Here is a 19,249-nt window from a genome sequence, read left to right as displayed (position 1 = left end):
AAATAAAACGAAGGAATTTTACAAAAACACTTTTTAGGGATAATACTTATGAAAATCTTCTTGAATCTATGGCAATATGTAACAAAGATTCCCCCACCAAAAATCCCAGTAGCACAGGTCACCTCCTCTGGGCACCCTTATTAGTCTTGAACTTTCAACCCTCAAATTACTCTGCCTGGCTAATTCTTTGTTGAACATATCAGTTTTAAAACTGACATACACATTTAACCAGTCAACCACTATTTAGAAGTAGTTACAATGTTATACTTTCTGCCTTTTCAGAAAGAGGTTTTTCAAAAATAAAATCTTGGACAGAATGTATTTTGTACCTGGCTAATGTCTCCTTGTCCTCCTCAGAGCGGTTGAGCTGGCTGAGCCACCGCTGCCAGTACGGCTCGTAGCCCAGATTCTTAGGGTCCACATAAACCATGCCAGCCCGAGACACGGTGGCGGGTGACGCATACTGTAGGTCACCTACCTGTAAAACCAGCACAGGATACAGTTGGGAATATATTGAATTTAGGCCAGAATTGCAGAATTGGTTAGTTCAAAAGAAGAGAAGTAGGCATAACTAGAACAAGTTATTGAGCGAAGGATCCGCATGATCTGTAGACACATAAACACCTATGATTGCTAAGATCTGGAATCGGTCGAGATATGTGTTTTCTCTTGTATTCATGCCATTTTCTTGTGTAGGTTACTGTACAGCAAATTTATCTCTAGACCAGATATGCGTAGAAAAAATAGCAACCTGATTTCCTAAGTGAAAGTACTGTGATTTATGCTAATTTTAACAACTACAAATTGCAGAACTCAACAAAACATACTCTTAATCACATAGATTACCTCAAACAGAAGAGCGCAATGCTCCAGCAGTCTTATTCTCTCCCCGTTGGCCAGGGTCAACAGTTTGTTGTCGTCCATGACAGAGTTCATGTTCTCTATCCAGAGAGCGTCAACGTCGCCGTCAAACACGATGTACCTCTGCTCAGGCTTGTCAGTGGGTTTGTTAATATCTCTGTAGATGTTAGACAGTAGACCGTCCGTCCAGTCTCGGGAGTCAGGGTCCAACACTCCATACAGCTCGATCACCGAACATGCCTGAACAAGCACTCAAAGTTAAGTGCAGTTCAAAACGCTTCAGAGGTAATTAGGTGTTTGTTTACAGAAGAGGAAATATTTACCATGCAGAGGAACTTGAATGGTTCAAACACTAAAATATTAGTAAAAATTAGTACTATTCAAAATTTTAATTATATAAGTTTGGTGATAAAGGGATTTAAAATGGATGAGTCACACTTTTCATTGTAGATGCACAACTATGACTGGAAGCATTTTATATATTCAGTAAACTTAAAGGTTTATTATATCTCTGAAATTTTTCACCAGGAGACCTTGATTTGTAGGTTGACAGGACCTAAGGGATGACAATGATTATATTGTATTGTTGTTCAATTTCACATGTGTAAATAATGTCCATACCTAGAAAAAAAATTAACTGAAGACATGACAGTACTTATCCTATATGTTCACGTTGTATATAAGTTCACTGTAAAAAATCAACTAAAGTTCACAGAAAGAATGTGTGTGTTGCTGAAATTTAGGGTGGTTAAGTAGTTTAGAGATCAAATAGGTAAAACTGCACACCACACATCGCCCAGTCAAGGTAAAACACAATGTGGTGTTTTTCTTAGCACATAGTCAATTAAATAAAACCCTAGTTGTCATACTTAATTAGTTTATTGTGTCAAAAGAATTGAAAGAACTCTATTTGAGTGTCAACACTTTATTTCGACACTGATTTTATATGGTATTTCTAACAAGCAAATAATTAAAAACGTGTTTGAATTAAAGAAATATTAATCATATAAGCAAGTACTGCTGTACAAATAAGTCTAATAGGAGTGTTGCAGTTTGTTAAAATAATGAGTGTAACAAAAAAACCAAAAACAAAAATTTAACCAAAAAATAATATTACTGTAATAATCATAATACACTGAATGAAAATAAGACCACAGTAGGTATAAAAAAGTATCCAGAATGTAGAAGCCTCTGTATAATTTTGCAGACATAAAAGGCAAACATAGGCTGAGGGTTGATTTACCTTAGGGTTGAGAGTGAAGAGTTTAGTAGGCAGACCCAGGGTGGTCTGAGCCTGAGCTAGAGCTTGTATAACTACAGTCTTGCCACCACCAGTTGGGCCAACTATCATAGTAGAGTGGCGAGTCATCATAGTCTCATATAACTGGACCACTTTGTCCACCTGCACAACACAAAATAGGCCTACATTTATAAATTTCCATGATAGCATAGAAAATATTTATTTCCAAGGCTATAATAACTTATGTTTTATCGAGTGCATAGCTAAGGTTACCTCTGCTTTTAGAAACAGTTTAAAGCTGGTGCTTTATAGTCTGGTCTTCAGAGTACAGTAGAAAGAAAATTTTATATCAAATAGGCCGAGACAAGCTGAGCTATTACTATCGTGATTGCAAAATGCGCCTGCAAAGGTTTCAGAATAGAAAATTCACGCTTTCACCAAGATTGCGGTGGACGATGTTTATGTATACAAGACCGTGGAAGATATTCAACATTTTGCTGCTATCACGGAAGATGATGATGAAGTTTCCGTGACTGCGGGATACGATGATGTCTACACAACCGTGGGAGAAGTTTAGAATATTGAATAAGATTGGTGTTGATTTCAGAGGTAGAAGGTTCAGATGTAGTTTTTAAGAGTATTACATTTTTTGTGTCGCCAAACAGAACGAAAGGTTGTCACTTTTTGCATCATACAAGCAGTTGACTATTAAAAAATAATCAGGATTTGCATTTTCCAGCTATTTTTATTTTATTCCTCTATAAACTAACTCATGTTTGAAATTAGACCCAAAAAATGTTATTAAGTTTTAGCCTTGGTTTCAGCATTAACTTGATACATAAGGTATTTAACTCCAAATGTACCTGATTGGGTATGAGTATGTAGCCAGATTCAACTAGAGCCTTCTCTACAGCTGTGTTAAACTCCGGGTAGGAGACTCTGGGACATTCAAGACCCGGGAACAGATCCTTGATGAGCCCCAGAAACAGCGGCACATCATCAAACACAAATTTGGGCAGATTCATGTCTCTGTAGTAACATAAAATAAGTTATATAAGTCAAATGGTATGTTGTGAGGTCCTCCACCACAAAGTTTTCCTTGACACAAGTGGAGCGGAATAAAGAGTACAGAGGAAGAAAACTAGTCAAACGAGCACAAAGCAGTACAGCGGAAACAGGCACAGAGAGGCTGCTTCCTCAACAAAGAGCCCCAAACTTGCCCTGTGGTCAGGACAGGTCAGTCGGCGCTCCCACTTCGGGGAGTACGTAAGAAGTCAGTTCTCACTCGGCCGTTGCGGCGGTCAGTTCTCACTATGTCGTTGAGACAGAAGGAAGTCAGTCTCATCCGCTTACCTGCTAGAGAAATCCAAGCTAATATATCCCACAGCTATTTACCGACATTGAACACAAATGCGGTGGTTAACCATTGTTGACACAAGTTAGGATTTGTCTGACCAAAAGTACTCAGAAAATGCCAACTAAGCTATTTTAAGTCTAAGAAAATGAACGTAAACTAATTTGTTGATCAGCCAAAGACAAGTGAAGCCACATTACATACTAGGGATGGTCAAGTCTCGAAATTTTGGGAAATTTTAAATCTCGTTACACGAGACGAGATTTCTTTTTGGCCGAGATTTTTATCAAGACGAGAATAAAAAAAAAAAAAAAAAAAAAAAAAAAAAAAATTAAAAACGCCTGCAGAAAGTCAATGCAATACGCGCAATACAGAAGCGTGTTGTAGTTGCGTTTCCTTTGCGAAGGCGTTCTTATTTAATAAATTCTTTAAATGTAAATACTACTTTAATTATTTTAATAATATTACTTTAATAACATTTGAGAAGTTTTGTTAAGTCTAAGCAGTGTGAGGAATGTTTTATTACTATAAAAAGTCAAAACAAGTAACTATTTTATAAAAATTAATATTGCTTTTATTTTATGATTTATTTTATTTTAGGATAAGTTGAACTCTATCCTAACTGATATCACTATGTTTCCTAATCGTAGGCATTTTTAATAAGTTAGGCGTGATTAATAAAAAATGATGTTTTTTAATAAAAGATTGTAAATATTCTTGCCTATTATCATTATTTTTGTATTTAAACAGTCATCTAACAATGTTACAAAATCAGGTAAAAATTTTGAACGTGCATTTCCCGTTGCGTATGAGAAGGGAAATCCCGTCTCGATCTCGTCTCGAAATTTTATGAGAAATAAAAAATCTCGTCTTGTCTCGCCTCGAACTAAAAATTAAAAATCCAATCTCGTCCATCCCTATTACATACCTAAGAGCTCTCATGAGTACAATGTTCTCAGGTAGGTCAGGAGCTCCTCTCTTGAGTTCCCCAGCCATCACCAGTACTGACTTGAGAGCTCGCAGCCCAAAGTCATAATGGTTCTGCTTGGACAACTGTTCTCTGGCCAGCTTGTACAGCACTGTCATCTTCTTAGCTAATACCTACAGTAAAATAAATCATAGCATTATTTGCAGCTTTGAAAAATAAAAATTTACTATTCGACATGTCGCTTGCACTTATCTTAATTTTTGCACAGTAGATTTACTCTGTATGAAAGTAGCCTTATTATATGGTACATTATGATTATATCGAACATTTTTAACGGTACAACGAAAAGCAAGAGCCACAATCCTTCTTAAAATCTGTTCATAATTCTGGATGACTCAAGAATACAGATAGTGCAAATACTTAACATGACTCTTAAGCGAATTGATACATTAGTAGGTATATATTTTTTCACACCAAATTAATATTCAATATTGTAATTTTATGCTTACTTAAAAAAATATTTACATAACATAAATTAAATTAGTTATTATTGTTGTTACTTTTATTTTAACAAGTTAAATTTTTGTTACGTTTATTATAATTTAACTTTACATTGTGACAAACCCCAATTTAAGGATATTATTCTCTTCAAACAAACAAATAGGACTTATTATGTAAAAAACCGAATTGAATATGTTTCCAAAACTGAAACAGAGAGTTACAATCCCTTCATCAACAAAAAACACAAGCGTACCAGAAGCAGAGTTAGCTGTCCTATTGTATATATTATTGTTAAGGATGCTTGCTCAGCATACCTCAAGAGTTTTTTTCCTCTGAAGCATACTAAATATAAATACATATCACCAACATACCTTAGCTTGAAGGAAGCCCTCAGAGAAGAGCATGATGAGACAGATGAGTTCAAGGTCAGGTACAATGCAGACGACGGGACGGAACAATGCCTTGATAGACTCAGGCAGCTCAGTGCGACCAGCGTACCCAGGGTTCATAGTAATGAAGATACCCACTTTGTTGTCCAGGGCAATTTGTTGACCTTCAAACTTTAGACCAAAAAGAAATTTTAACTCTTTGAGCTGATATTACGGACTCAAGAGTAAGATAACTAAACTTCCACTTACAACTATCTATCAAATTGTGCTTTTGATTGACATGATTAGTACAGTAGACCCTGAACAGTTAAAGTTAGGTCTGATCAACGACTTAGTGGTCGGAAGCTTGTCTCCTTGACCAGAAGACAGCACCGTAAAGTGAGGGTTCGAATCCTGTCTTGGTCAAGTCCGGTGAGCATTGAACAACTCATCAATCCACCTGACAATGGTAGAGATGGTGGGAGAGGTTTATGATTATATAAAATAAACGGTTGGTGACTCAGGTAGAAATTTATGCTATGGGTTATTTATTTGTGAGTTGCACCTAAAATCAGGCATTTTGTTAATCTTGCTTACTGTGTGCCTAGTAAACATAGGTCAAATTAAATCACTGAATCTGGAATTAAACAGGTGTCTTAACTTCTGCTCTTCAAACTGTTCAATGTATACAGTAGTCTTCTAATTACACAAATGATAATAATGATTTTAAAAAAACCGAACCCCAAAACCGCAAACATTTCATTATTATTGTTTATAACAGGGAATGTGTTGTCAGGGTTTGTTTTTTTTAAAAATAGGTATTTTAGGTATAAAGTGTATTAGTCACATATTTGTGTTATGTATTAGGATCATTTTTCCAGTTTTTAATCTGTATTTTTCTTTAACTATATCCAAGCAAGTAAAAAATTCATGTTTAGGTTTCAAGATTTGGGATTCAAATCGTTATGTTTCGATTTCGGTTTTGAGATTCAAAATTCCTAGTTTTTGGTCATAATTACATCATGTTACAAAATGATTCCATCACACTTAAAAGAACCACAGTTCCCTGCTAACTCACCACAAACTTCTTGACCCGCAGCAGCAGTGCTGAGCGTATTGTCTGCAGCTGAGTAGAGATGACGGACAGCACTGAGATGTCAATGCGGTTGAACTCATCAAAGCAGCCCCACGCTCCACACTGACACAGACCGCTGAGTATCTTGCCAAACGCCAGGTAGTCCATGCCTTCCCCACAGTTAGTCACCATACACAACAGACCCATAGCCTTGGCTAGGTCCTTTGTAGTCTCTGTCTTACCAGTGCCCGCAGGGCCTGTGACAATAAACATCAAATACTCCTTAGTTTCCAACTTGTTTTAAAATTCATAGAGTTAAAGTGTTGGCTTAGGAATGCATGGGTGAAGGAATGGATGCATAATAACTTAACACAGAAAGGGAATTCTGGCAGTTGATGGTACATAAAAGGACCAGGGATACCTGTCACTGGGGAGTCTTCACAAATAGGAATCAGATGTAAACACACTGGCCTAGAGCTTTGTACAAAGAATACCTTTTAATTGATAAGTTAGATGTGTATCCATAACTTCTTCCTTAATGTGAATCGTCATATTAGTAATTTAGGTGTATATTTTGACAGAACCATTTCTATATATTTTTGTTTACTGTGTACTAGCTGGAGTGAATGTATTTACAGCACACTGATGTGTAAATAAGTTCATTATAATTGCTCAAAGCTAATTTTTGGTCATTTGAATACCGATAGGATATACAACACACTGACTCGATGAGAAATTATCTGTGAGCATCATGTAATAGTACAGGTAAATGGCACTATATCTATTGTAAACATTGCTTTTGTTCACTTTTATAATATATCCACTAACAAAATGATTTAAAAAGTGTCACCATTGCTGCAAGGACCTGGTACAACAACAAACGGATACAACGGAGGCAAGACAACATATTTTATTGTTCATTTAAGAGTTTTTTTTGTCTTTTTTTACCTCAAATACACACAATTGTGTAATCTAAGTATCCGGTTGAGTATAAAGGTACTAGTGTGTAACTTACAACCATGCACATGGGCCTTAATATTGTACAAATGGACAAAAGATTGTAACACCCTTACATTTCAGAAACAATTAAAATAATATCAACAGAACCTACCAGCTGGAGCACCCCCCAGTTGCATGGACAGTGCCTGTGTGATGGTCAGGTAGATTCTATCAGTCAGTGGAGTGATGACTAGTCTGCCATTCAACCCCATGTACTCATATCCGTACTCGAATTGGCCTAGAAAACATTCATAGGTGTACACAAAGTAAGCCAATAATAAGCCAAAGAGTGTTGCATGAATGAATGGGATTATAGCTTTGTTTCTGATTCAGGTAAGTTGCTTCTTTAGCCAGGACAAGTTATTTCAAAGCCAATGATCAATAACTGCAGGGTCGGTGGTCTACTTTCTAAAGAGCTAATGCCAGACTCACTTTAACCCATGTAATGGTTTGTTTGTACATAATCCTATTGAGACGACTGTAGCACAAGTAACTAAAACGATCTACAGAACAGGTTGAGAATGTCACATCAGGTGCCCAGAAAAGTGAGAAAACAGAGACCATTACCATATAATCGAAAACATTATTGACTGTTGCATTATTAGGTCCAAGGACCAATGTCTAAAAGTTAAGGTTATTACAAAAAACAAATTATTTCTATATGGCTTAAACTCGATTACTTATTACAATACTGCATTTTGAATCAGATTTGGAAGAACAAAACTAAGTTCAATCTGCATATAATCATTACATAAATGTTTTAGAATGTATAACATATAATGAGTTGCTAAATAAAATTAGTATCTGCAACATTCACCTGAGCATTGCTTGACAATGAGGTTGTCAACATTCTTCACCCAGTAGAATCTCAGCTGGCTCTCCCATTCAAACTCGGAAGCATCCATAACACTGATAACAAGTAAAACAACTTATAGTAAATGAAAAGTACTTATAACATAAGCTTCTATTATGATTTGGTGACAACAAATTATGATAATTGGTGATCAAATTCAATAGGAGACTCCAGTTTTCATAATTTGAAAAATGTAACAGATTTCAGTTTGAATCAGAGTTAAATTCTGTTAAGACACATCAGAGCTGAACCATGGATTAAACATAGACTTTTAAATTTTTCGTCCCTAAGGAAAAGCTGAAGACAATTTCAAGGTATTTTTCTGTCCGTTATCACTTTATAACTAAATAGATTTTTTTTTAGCTTAACCTTCCCTCTTTTTAATAACCATAAAGTATGCATACACATTGAAACTTGTTAATATCTTTGTGCAGGACCAATTTATAACCTGATCTTGTTAATATCTAATATTGATCCTTTGATAGAATGTGATAGTTAAATTACAAATGACATCTAGGTCCAGATTCAGCCCTTATACGAATCAAACCAACAACCTTCTATCTTAAATCTTGATTTGTAGCAAAACACTGTAATCACTTCACTACCTAAATAACTTTCCATAAAACTTCAAAAGGATTCTAACATCGTAATAAGATTAACGTTATTTTATTCCTAGTGGTTTACCTGTCCCTAACAAAACCCTCGATGATGTCTCTGGCGTGCACATCAATGGTCAAGACAGTTATGAACTTTTTCCGGTCATTTTTGCTCAAGTAGCCTCTAACTCTAACCACCAACTCGTCCAGCTGATTGTTCATTTGTGTCAGGTATTCCTTCATTGCTCTTTTGTGTCCCTGCAAAATATTTCATTCCTCATATTAGTTTTGGTAGAAAATTTTTAGTTGGAAATACTTTAATACTTTTCAATGAAATGGCGACCATAAAAAGTAGGTATTTTAAGCCAAAATGTCAAAATGAAAAGGAAGCTTATTGCTATTATAAAATTGATATAGGAAAAATGTGTGCTCCATGAAAAAAATAAAATAACCTTTTACAGCAAAGCTGCTTTCCTGAGCGTTTTTTAATCAATTTTCCAGTTAATCTACGGAATTTTCATTCTTATCAGCTCTTAATAAAGGTTATTTACACTCAGTATACTAGTAGTACGCTTATTCTGCGCGTAACAGGATGAGTGAACATGAGCGCAATAATGAAAGAGTTTACCCACACCTAGCACACTTACCGGTGTCACTGGTGTACACAATAATGTTATTTGTATGGGCATATCAACCCATGAGTCGGGGCAAATAATGGTGAGTCGGTGACTCAAGTCGGTAGCGTCACGCGAACTTCGGGCCCAAGGCAGCGATGTCGTGAGTTCGGATCCTGGTCACTGCCACTAAATTTTATCAGTACAGTTCACCTTTGTACTGTACCGGTTCACCAATTGCTTTGCTGTAAACGATCCACGCACGGGCGAGGTTAAAAGAGGCTGGACCAACCTCTTAAAAAAAACCAAATCTCAGTCAACAACAATCCTAACTTCTCGTCCATTAATTAACCAAAGTCATTAGTAATATACGTAATGTATTTCCTGTTTCCCTCTCTTCTCATAGCATTTTATTATTGCAGATACGTTAATCTAACTGTCACAAAGAGTTCCCACACTCTGGACTGTTCACCTTGACTACTTCCTTCACCACTTCCTACGTCGTGGACCTGTTTCCCTCCCTTCCCATAGCATTTTAAGAATTGCAGATACTGTACATTATTCTAATTATCACAAAGGGTTTCTACACTCCGGAATGCTCGCCTCGACTATTTCCTTCACAACTTCCTACGTCGTAGACCTGTTTCCCTCCCTTCCTATAGCATTTTTGAATTTCAAATAGATTAATTTAACTTTCACAAAGGGTTTCCACACTCCGGACTGTTCACCTTGACTACATCCTTCACCACTTCCTACGTCGTGGACCTGTTTCCCTCCCTTCCTAGAGCATTTTAGAATTTCAAATAGATTAATTTAACTTTTGCAAAGGGTTTCCACACTCCGGACTGCTCACCTTGACTCCATCCTTCACCGCTTCCTACGTCGTAGACCTGTTTCCCTCCCTTCCCATAGCATTTTAGAATTGCAGTTACATTAATCTAACTATCACAAAGGGTTTTTATACTCCAGAATGCTCGCCTCGACTACTTCCATTACCACTTCCTATGTCGTGGACCTGTTTCCCTCCCTTCCTATAGCATTTTAGTATTGCAGGTATATTAATCTAACTGTCAAAAGGGTTTCTACACTCCGGACTGCTCGCCTCGACTACTTCCATTACCACTTCCTACATCGTGGACTTGTTTCCCTCCCTTCCGATAGCATTTTAGAATTGCAGTTACACTAATCTAACTTTCACAAAGGGTTTCTACACTTCAGAATGCTCGCCTCGACAACTTCCATTACCACTTCCTACGTCGTGGACCTGTTTCCCTCCCTTCCTAGAGCATTTTAGAATTTCAAATAGATTAATTTAACTTTTGCAAAGGGTTTCCACACTCCGGACTGCTCACCTTGACTCCATCCTTCACCGCTTCCTACGTCGTGGACCTGTTTCCCTCCCTTCCCATAGCATTTTAGAATTGCAGTTACACTAATCTAACTTTCACAAAGGGTTTCTACACTCCAGAATGCTCGCCTCGACTACTTCCATTACCACTTCCTACGTCGTGGACCTGTTTCCCTCCCTTCCTATAGCATTTTAGTATTGCAGGTATATTAATCTAACTGTCACAAAGGGTTTCTACAGTCCGGACTGCTCGCCTTGACTACTTCCTTTACCGCTTCTTACGTCGTGGACCTGTTTCCCTCCCTTCCTATAGCATTTTATTATGGCAGATACATTAATGTAACTGCCACAAAGGGTTCCCACACTCCGGAATTCTCGCCTTGACTACTTCCTTCACCACTTCCTAAGTTTCGTGAACCTGTTTCCCTCCCTTCCCATAGCATTTTTAGAATTGCAGATACATTATTCTAATTGTCACAAAGGCTTCCCACACTCCGGACTGCTCACTTTGACTACTTCCTTCACCACTTCCTACATCGTGGACCTGTTTCTCTCCCTTCCCATAGCATTTTTAGAACTGCAGATACATTATTCTAACTGTCATAAAGGCCCCCCACACTCCGCAGCGCTCGCCTTGACTACTTCCTTCACTATTTCCTTCACTACTTCCTACATCGTAGACCTGTTTCCCTATCTTTCCATAGCATTTAAGTATTACAGATACGTTAATTTAACAGTCATAAAGGGTTTCCGTACTCCTTTCTTTTCACTGTTCACCTTTCCGCTTTCTTTACTACTCTCTACGTCGGGGACCTGTCCCCCCCCCCCCTTCGCATAGCATTTTAGTATAAAAATATACCAACATTTTTGAATATTTAATATTCAATGCCAACATTAAATTGAATAATGTAAAAAGCTGCTTTGTTCTAAATACGTACATACCTATATACTTTTAATTAAAAGGCGAAATTTTAATACTGAACATAAACGGTATATAACTGCCGACTAATATTGTTAAGTTCAATTTATTATTATGAAAGTTGTGAGATTTAATTAGCTTAAATAACATTATTCTGAAAGCTGTGAAATTATAATGATATATATTCATAGACGCCAAACTGTTTACCCTCCATGAATGAAAGAGCTTAGAGTAAAAGTCGTTCTCTCTGTCTTAAGTAGACAACAAAATTGTTGGTCGCAAAACGTAAACAAATAAAAAGAAGAAGAAGGTAGCTCCTAATGTTATTCTTATGGGACAAATTTAAAAATGTTTTTTAAGTATTTTATAATTACTACTGAGCGGAATCGTCTAGAATTTTAATGGTGTCTTTATACTGGTGTCATAACTATTTGTGCAAAATTTGAACGCTATAAGTGCAACGGTTCTTGAGTTTTAGGTGCGAACACACACACACACACTCCAGCGGACAACTTTTCTCCGACTCCGCTATACACGATACATAGATTCGTTCACTTCGTTCACTCATCTAATATAAATAACTTTGACTAAAAAAAAAAAAAAAAATAGATGCAAAACAATTGTTTAAATTGAATTGTTGAAGCCTACAAAGAAAGAACAGAGATTTGCTAAATTGATAAAGGTACAACAATTCAATGTACAGAATGTTCCACGAAAAGGTTTGTTTGATTTTATATTACTTGCCCATCTATGCACCGAGCATTTTGATTTTGAAACACAATTATAAAGTATGATTTAAAAACCTTCCTTAGTGACTTCGATACCTGGAGAGCGGAGCATTGATGCATACCAGTTCTGCTTGTTCGTCATTAGATCCTCTAGAGTGTTTTTCGACAACACTACCAGTTACTAACAAAAGATTTTCCACTTGGTTATTGTTGGATTACTAGGTTGTACAACTCCTAGGCAGGCAACCTGAAACTGTCTAATTGCTTCTTTGACATTGTCAAAAGCAATAGCCCACGCACAACACTTCAATTTTTGTTCGACGCAAAAAGCCATTTCTCAACTTAAGTTTCAGTAAAACTATACCGGAGAAAGTTAGGTTATGGTTTTATTTATTGAGCGATATTCTTCATCTTCAATAATGAGCGTCACAAATACAACGTAGCAAACAAATCACATAATTAGTCAAGAAAATTATTTTTATAGGAAGCAAATTGGTAAAATTTTTAACATTTCCCAGAATAGTTTTAAAACCTACTTCATAAATTGTGTAAAGTTTCAAAATTTTTGGTATATAAATGGGCAAGAAATATCAAATCAAATGTTTAAACCTCTTCGTGGGACACCTGTATATCCATAAATGGGCAGTTGCATTTCCAAGCAACAATGTATTTCTTTGGGAGATTAAATTGGATGTATGTTTCACTGCTAAGCTAAGCATTTTAGCATCTTTGTTACCAACATAATTACAAAAATAGCATTCTTTATCAGTTAATTAAAATCTTACCTGTTTAATTTTAAGGAAGACATTTTCCGCCTCGGCAGTCCACCACACTTGGTTAGCTGCTAGAATTACCATTCCTTGGTAGTCTAGCATCCATTCTGTCCTACAACATAGTGAGAACCAAAGTATAACTACAAAGAAGCAATCTCAGACTAGTTCACACACAAGGCAGGTATATAAAATCTACTGATGGACAAATCCAAGACTTTTGAATCTTGAAAAAATAAATTCTCAACTCTGTACCTCAATATGAATTTTTATACTCAAAAAGGAATACGGAAAGTAAATAAAAGGAACGTCTATAACACTTAAAATATATATTTACGCTTATACTGTTACTCACAAGACGGTAAATATACATTGAGAATGGTAAGCGGTGATCGCTTTTGATTGGAGTATATCTTTTGAGGGTTATAAGACGTGTCTTTAATTTACTTTCTGTAAATTTAATAACACGTACAATAACTAATCACCATGCTAAAATGCAACCTGTGCACACAAAAAATGTACACAGCACAAAAAATATTACTTAAGCAACAAAGCCTACTGTAAACTTAAATTTGGTTACATTCAACGTATTCAATTTTTATACCTTGTGAAATGTGAGAAACAGATCAACAGCTAGTTTTAGCTAGACATGTTAAATGTGAACCATTTCATGTTATCTTGCATCAATTTTAAGAAAGAAAAAATCATTTTTGTCCCATAGAGAATTTAAGCGCAACGTCAAAGATTATGATAAACCGACTAGATTAGATATACATTCATCAAATGACATTAAATTTAAGCAACATAAAAGTTGGAGTAATCCATCGAATAACTAAAGAAATAGTTTATAATGTAATCATAAAACGAGTTTTATTCATTAAAATGGATCATATGATCAAAGAAAAAGAAAACAAAAATAAAATATCTTACTTGAAAGTTGTTGAACGTCAAAAGCGCAACTCAAGCAACACAATTAATATACAAAATTGTCAATTAATATACAAAATTATCAACCCTTTTAACTTAAAAAATTCCTTTCAAAACTCAACACTAAAGTGTATTGATTATTCGTAATAAAAAAATATTTACATAACATATATTAAATTAGTTATTATTGTTGTTACTTTTATTTTAACAAGTTAAATTTTTGTTACGTTTATTAAACACTAAAGTGTATTGATTATTCGTAATAAATTAACATAACTAATCACCATGCTAAAATGCAACCTGTGCACACAAAAAATGTACACAGCACAAAAAATATTACTTAAGCAACAAAGCCTACTGTAAACTTAAATTTGGTTACATTCGACGTATTCAATTTTTATACCTTGTGAAATGTGATAAACAAATCGACAGCTAGTTTTAGCTAGACATGTTAAATGTGAACCATTTCATGTTATCTTGCAACAATTTTAAGAAAGAAAAAATCATTTTTGTCCCATTGAGAATTTAAGCGTAATGTCAAAGATTATGATAAACAGACTAGATTAGATATACATTCAAATGACATTAAATTTAAGCAACATACAAGTTGGAGTAATCCATCGAATAACTAAAGAAATAGTTTATAATGTAATCATAATTCATTAAAATGGATCATATGATCAAAGAAAAAGAAAACAAAAATGACAAAAATAAAATATATATCTTACTTGAAAGTTGTTGAACGTCAAAAGCGCAACCCTACAACACAAGTAATATACATACTGATCATAACGCTACTACAACATCTTTTTGTTGTTTGTCACCCCACACATTGATAATACCTCGGCCTTCTCACTTTGCCGTAGTCGTAGATGGCTTTCTTGGTGATGTAGCGGTTGGTGACTCTCATCTCGGTCAGGACGAGAGACATCCAGTTCTCCACCTTGCCACCAGCATACTGGACGTTGCGGAACTCCATCACCTCCTTCTCACACGACACCATGGCTGAGACCACCCAGTGACTTTGGGCATCCGGGTGCATACGGAGACTGGCCACGTTGTCAAACATCTGAGAAGGATTATGTTCAGAATTAGAGTACAAACAAGAGAGTGGAATTGTAGTGGGTCAAAATTGATAAAATGTAACAGCTTAATTTCAACCTGCTTTTCTTCTTTTTATAAAGTATACTTGTTGCAACCCGTCATAGCTAACACCATTTAATTTTGTAATGTGACTAAGCAGTGTGCATCAGTGGTGAAGAGCAGTGACAGTTTAAAAGATAAGATTTTACTGTAGTGGAGTTTTGTTTGGGTAGTTTTGGTGATAAGCGTAGATATTATCAACTTTAAAGTTTTAGTACAAGCTGAATTCCAAAACTCATTCTGAATTCCACTTTGAGGATTGATTAAACTTTAGTTAACACAAGACTTAAAACTTAAGAAGGCAAAGAACGAATTAACTATCCAGAAATACCCCATATTATTTTTTTATTGGAAAATATTTTAGTTTCATTACATGATTCAGAGACGGGATTTGTATGGAATAGTAGATAATGAAATAAAATTGACCAAGGCAAGTAGTTTTGCTTTCTAGATAAACCTAGACAACAATAAATAAATAGACATGAAGCAAACCATAAATCAATCGACCCACCTTCACAATATGTTCCTGGACACACTCGGGATTACTACTGCCGAGGATGGACAGTAGTTCATCGTCAGAGATGAAGAAGAAACGAGGGAAAGCATTGCGCTTGGTGTCCAGATAGTCATTCAGTGACTTCTGACAGTTGTCCAGTCCTAGAGTTAGAGCCTGCAGGTCCTGTAGTCTGCCTGGGACTAAACACTGCTCCAGAACCAATGGTTTCTTAGCTGTCTCTATCATTATCTGAAAACACATTTAATTGTAAAATTCCTGTAATGAGTTACATTATATAGTGTCATTTGTCATTATCATTTATAATTACCAGAGTGTGTCCTTCAAAAAAGGTCGGTGTGTATTTATAACGTGTTTATTGCAATAACTCTTGCTTTGCATATGCAACAAAGGAGGAGGTGGAAGAGAAAGATTTGCTTCTTCAAAATATGAAAAAGTTGCACCATTGATTTAGTACTCAAAATTAAACTATGACCTATTTAAACTTTACTACAACATTATTTCTGTTTTGTTTCACCATGGTGTTGCACCAAAGGCTTCAACTAATAATGTATAAATTATTTATAATAAGCAATTTAACGTAATATTTTCAGTATTGTTGTCAGTGTCCAAAAAAATAATAGACCTACAGATAGGTAAATCAATTCAAATCAAACTTAATTGTCACAAACACGTTTCATAGCATAGCATAGCTATAACAAGACAGGTGTCATTATCAAAGAATAAAAAGCAGTAGTCCTTTTGGTGAGTGAGTCTGATCTGCCAACAAGTGCTAATTTTCACGCTTACAACACCAGGCGAGGAAACGACTTCATTCTGCCAGTATCATACCACGCAGTACGCCAGAAAACCATCCTACACTGGCCGCAAAGTCCACAATAGCCTACCATCATCACTGAAGTCACTGAAGGGAAAACCGCTGAAAACACAACTTCACAAGTGGCTGACAGACAGACCTGCCTACTCCTCTAAGGAATTCCTTGAATCCGATCTGAACCATTAACTTGCAATAAATTTTTCATGATATTGTTAACAAAAAACAAAAAAAAAACTCTTGTAGCTGACTAGTTTTAAGTTATATTATTGTATTTTTATTGACACCATTGTATTATTCTTAATGAAACTACAAAATAAAGAATGATTTGATTTGATTTGAAAAAAACACATTGGTGGTCAACCTTTCATTCTAAAATTGATTGACTTTGATGTAAAAATGAGTTCGCAATAAATATTCAGTAATATGGTACTAGTTTTAGAAACTTACATGTTTAAGAGGTGCCACAACCAAAAGTATTGCAAATATTTTCTGACCTTTCTAAAGATGCGGTCAATATCGTCAAACTTCCTCGCCTCCTCAGGCAGCTGTGTTCGGATGTCTCCTCCCACAAAGATACCCTCCAGATAGAGCCACCGTCTCTGCACTCCCAGCCACTCATCCAGCACCTCACTGACTGTGGACAGGTTCTTCTCCCACTTCTGTACCACAGGCAGGAATGGGCCAACAAACCTGTGTGTGTGGTGCATAGTTAATGACACATAAATGCACCCGACAATATTCATAAAACTTTTATGGTTGGGAGGGATGTCTATTGTTTTGTTGCTATGGTATGAGATGACATTTACACGGATTATGGTCATGATGGCACTGTGTGATAGGTACGCATTACAAAAGTTTATGATTACTAAAGCTAATACTGCTACTAGTAACCATATCATGCCTTAAAACACAACATAGTTTTGAAAAATACAGTGCTTGGCAGTTTTAATAGGTTTTGGTGATTGACTGATGTTCCACAGTTAAATTGTAGGCCTACTGGACTAAATATGTAATTTTTTATTCAAATGGTTTTTGTTACATAAGTATATGTTGTACCCATTATTGGTTTTTATAGAACAATGCCATAACAACTACAAATTGATTTTGTTTGTAGTTATAGCCATTAAAACCTGTTTGCCCAGGGAGAAAATCCAATCCTGTTCCTGTCCTGAAACATAGCTTACCCACTAGATTTAAATTAATTACTAGAAATTATTGTTACATTTACAATAGTATCACGGAATTTATGTCACTTACTGGGAAGCAGCCATACTCTGTAAATTCATACAGTTGTCATCGAGGGCAAGCATTATTTCTCCAATCTCACCAAGGATGTATCCTCGATCTTCGAATCCTTTGGAATGGTGGACAACACATAAAGCCATGGTCGTCCAAACCTGAACATTTAAATATTATAAAACTAAGGTTAAACAAGTTGTTTAAAAACATATTACAAAAACACTAGATAAACAAAACATGTAATTTATGTACTTTATTCACATGAATCAACGTATGTAATTACCGCAATAAAAAGGACTAATTAAACAAAACTTACATGAGATATCTCTTTCACTCCTCTCTCAATGCTCAGTTCTTTGACAGCATTGGCAATGATCTCTTCGCAAATGTCTTGGTAGCGATGAAGCTCCATAGCAAACATTGCATCCAAAGTAAAACAGTCAGCCGACATGTCAAAGTGCTGACCTAGAATAAATTGAGCATTCAATCATAGGACACCAAAAACATTTGACAATGTGATTGATTACTTAACTAGTTAACCATAAAAATTAGTTGCTTTGTGTGAAAAAAACACAGCAGTTCACAACTATTATGTGATATATTGGTTTCTATCAAATCGCAAATTGGATCGGTAGTTCATACATAAAATATAACATCAAATTGGATTCTACAACAGCCAGTCCAATCTTGAAAAGTCAGTAGCTGTTTTAGTTATTCAAAACTGGATTATTCTGTCCTTGATATTCAGACTTTTAATAAATGGCCCAGCCTTAAGAAACAGCTTATCTTAGTCAGTAACAAAGCTACACATCATCCATCATCCATTCCCATCCCACTCTTGCCCTGCATTAATATCTCAATTCTTAAAATATGTACACTTTAAATGGTGTGCCATTTTCTTAGATCATTAAAGAAGTGATCAAGCACTGTCATTAACAATATATATATATATATATATACCATCTAAAAACTGTGGAGTCTTTTTGACAGCTATGCTTCTTACAGGTTAAGCTACCATAGCAATACTTATAATTGGTTATACTATACTTGACAGGTTGCTACCTGCAGATTAAACATACAAAAAGGATTGTGTTGATAGTTGGTTGATTTAATTGTTATGTAATACAAAGTTACCTGTCTTTTCCATCAGCTCATTCCAATGCCTCTCTCTAAGAGCTTCGTTTTTCAATTCAATAAACAGTGGGATTGAATTCTTGAATTCTTTCATTCTAATGTCCAATAAAACACCTGGTCGCAGTTGACGGACTTGTTTTGGTAATCTTTTGAATTCTCTTATGAATGCCTCCATGCCCTCTAGTAAAACTTGAGGATTGAGATTTGCCCAAAGCGTTTTACCCCACTGGTCTCTTGCTGCCTGCAAATGTTGTTTGTATCAGAAATAGTAAATTTCACATTCAGGAGCGATAAACTTTTTACTATTTACAGGGAATTTTC

General features: G+C 35.7%; 1 protein-coding gene across 1 annotated transcript in view; it reads right to left on the bottom strand.

The window, feature by feature from the left end:
- The window catches only part of LOC128994267 (dynein axonemal heavy chain 10), a 116,076-nt gene that overhangs the window by 53,112 nt on the left and 43,715 nt on the right, over positions 1–19,249 (bottom strand). Inside the window, exons 27-43 of the mRNA XM_054418681.1 lie at positions 18,929–19,169; positions 18,111–18,259; positions 17,813–17,952; positions 17,050–17,245; positions 15,736–15,969; positions 14,924–15,150; positions 13,170–13,269; positions 8,864–9,033; positions 8,144–8,235; positions 7,439–7,564; positions 6,331–6,584; positions 5,256–5,444; positions 4,384–4,556; positions 2,965–3,130; positions 2,105–2,263; positions 847–1,101; positions 330–478 (exon numbers count right to left, since the gene is read on the bottom strand). Coding sequence (XP_054274656.1) covers positions 330–478; positions 847–1,101; positions 2,105–2,263; positions 2,965–3,130; positions 4,384–4,556; positions 5,256–5,444; positions 6,331–6,584; positions 7,439–7,564; positions 8,144–8,235; positions 8,864–9,033; positions 13,170–13,269; positions 14,924–15,150; positions 15,736–15,969; positions 17,050–17,245; positions 17,813–17,952; positions 18,111–18,259; positions 18,929–19,169 — 3,020 coding nt within the window. The remainder of the gene's footprint in view (positions 1–329; positions 479–846; positions 1,102–2,104; positions 2,264–2,964; positions 3,131–4,383; positions 4,557–5,255; positions 5,445–6,330; positions 6,585–7,438; positions 7,565–8,143; positions 8,236–8,863; positions 9,034–13,169; positions 13,270–14,923; positions 15,151–15,735; positions 15,970–17,049; positions 17,246–17,812; positions 17,953–18,110; positions 18,260–18,928; positions 19,170–19,249) is intronic.

This window comes from Macrosteles quadrilineatus, unplaced genomic scaffold (assembly GCF_028750875.1).
Source record: "Macrosteles quadrilineatus isolate MER2022 unplaced genomic scaffold, UCM_ALF_1.0 Scaffold_5__1_contigs__length_97177068, whole genome shotgun sequence".
Classification (NCBI taxonomy): domain Eukaryota; kingdom Metazoa; phylum Arthropoda; class Insecta; order Hemiptera; family Cicadellidae; genus Macrosteles; species Macrosteles quadrilineatus.
Note: the sequence above shows the minus strand (reverse complement) of the source record. Positions and strands in the feature narration are given on the sequence as shown.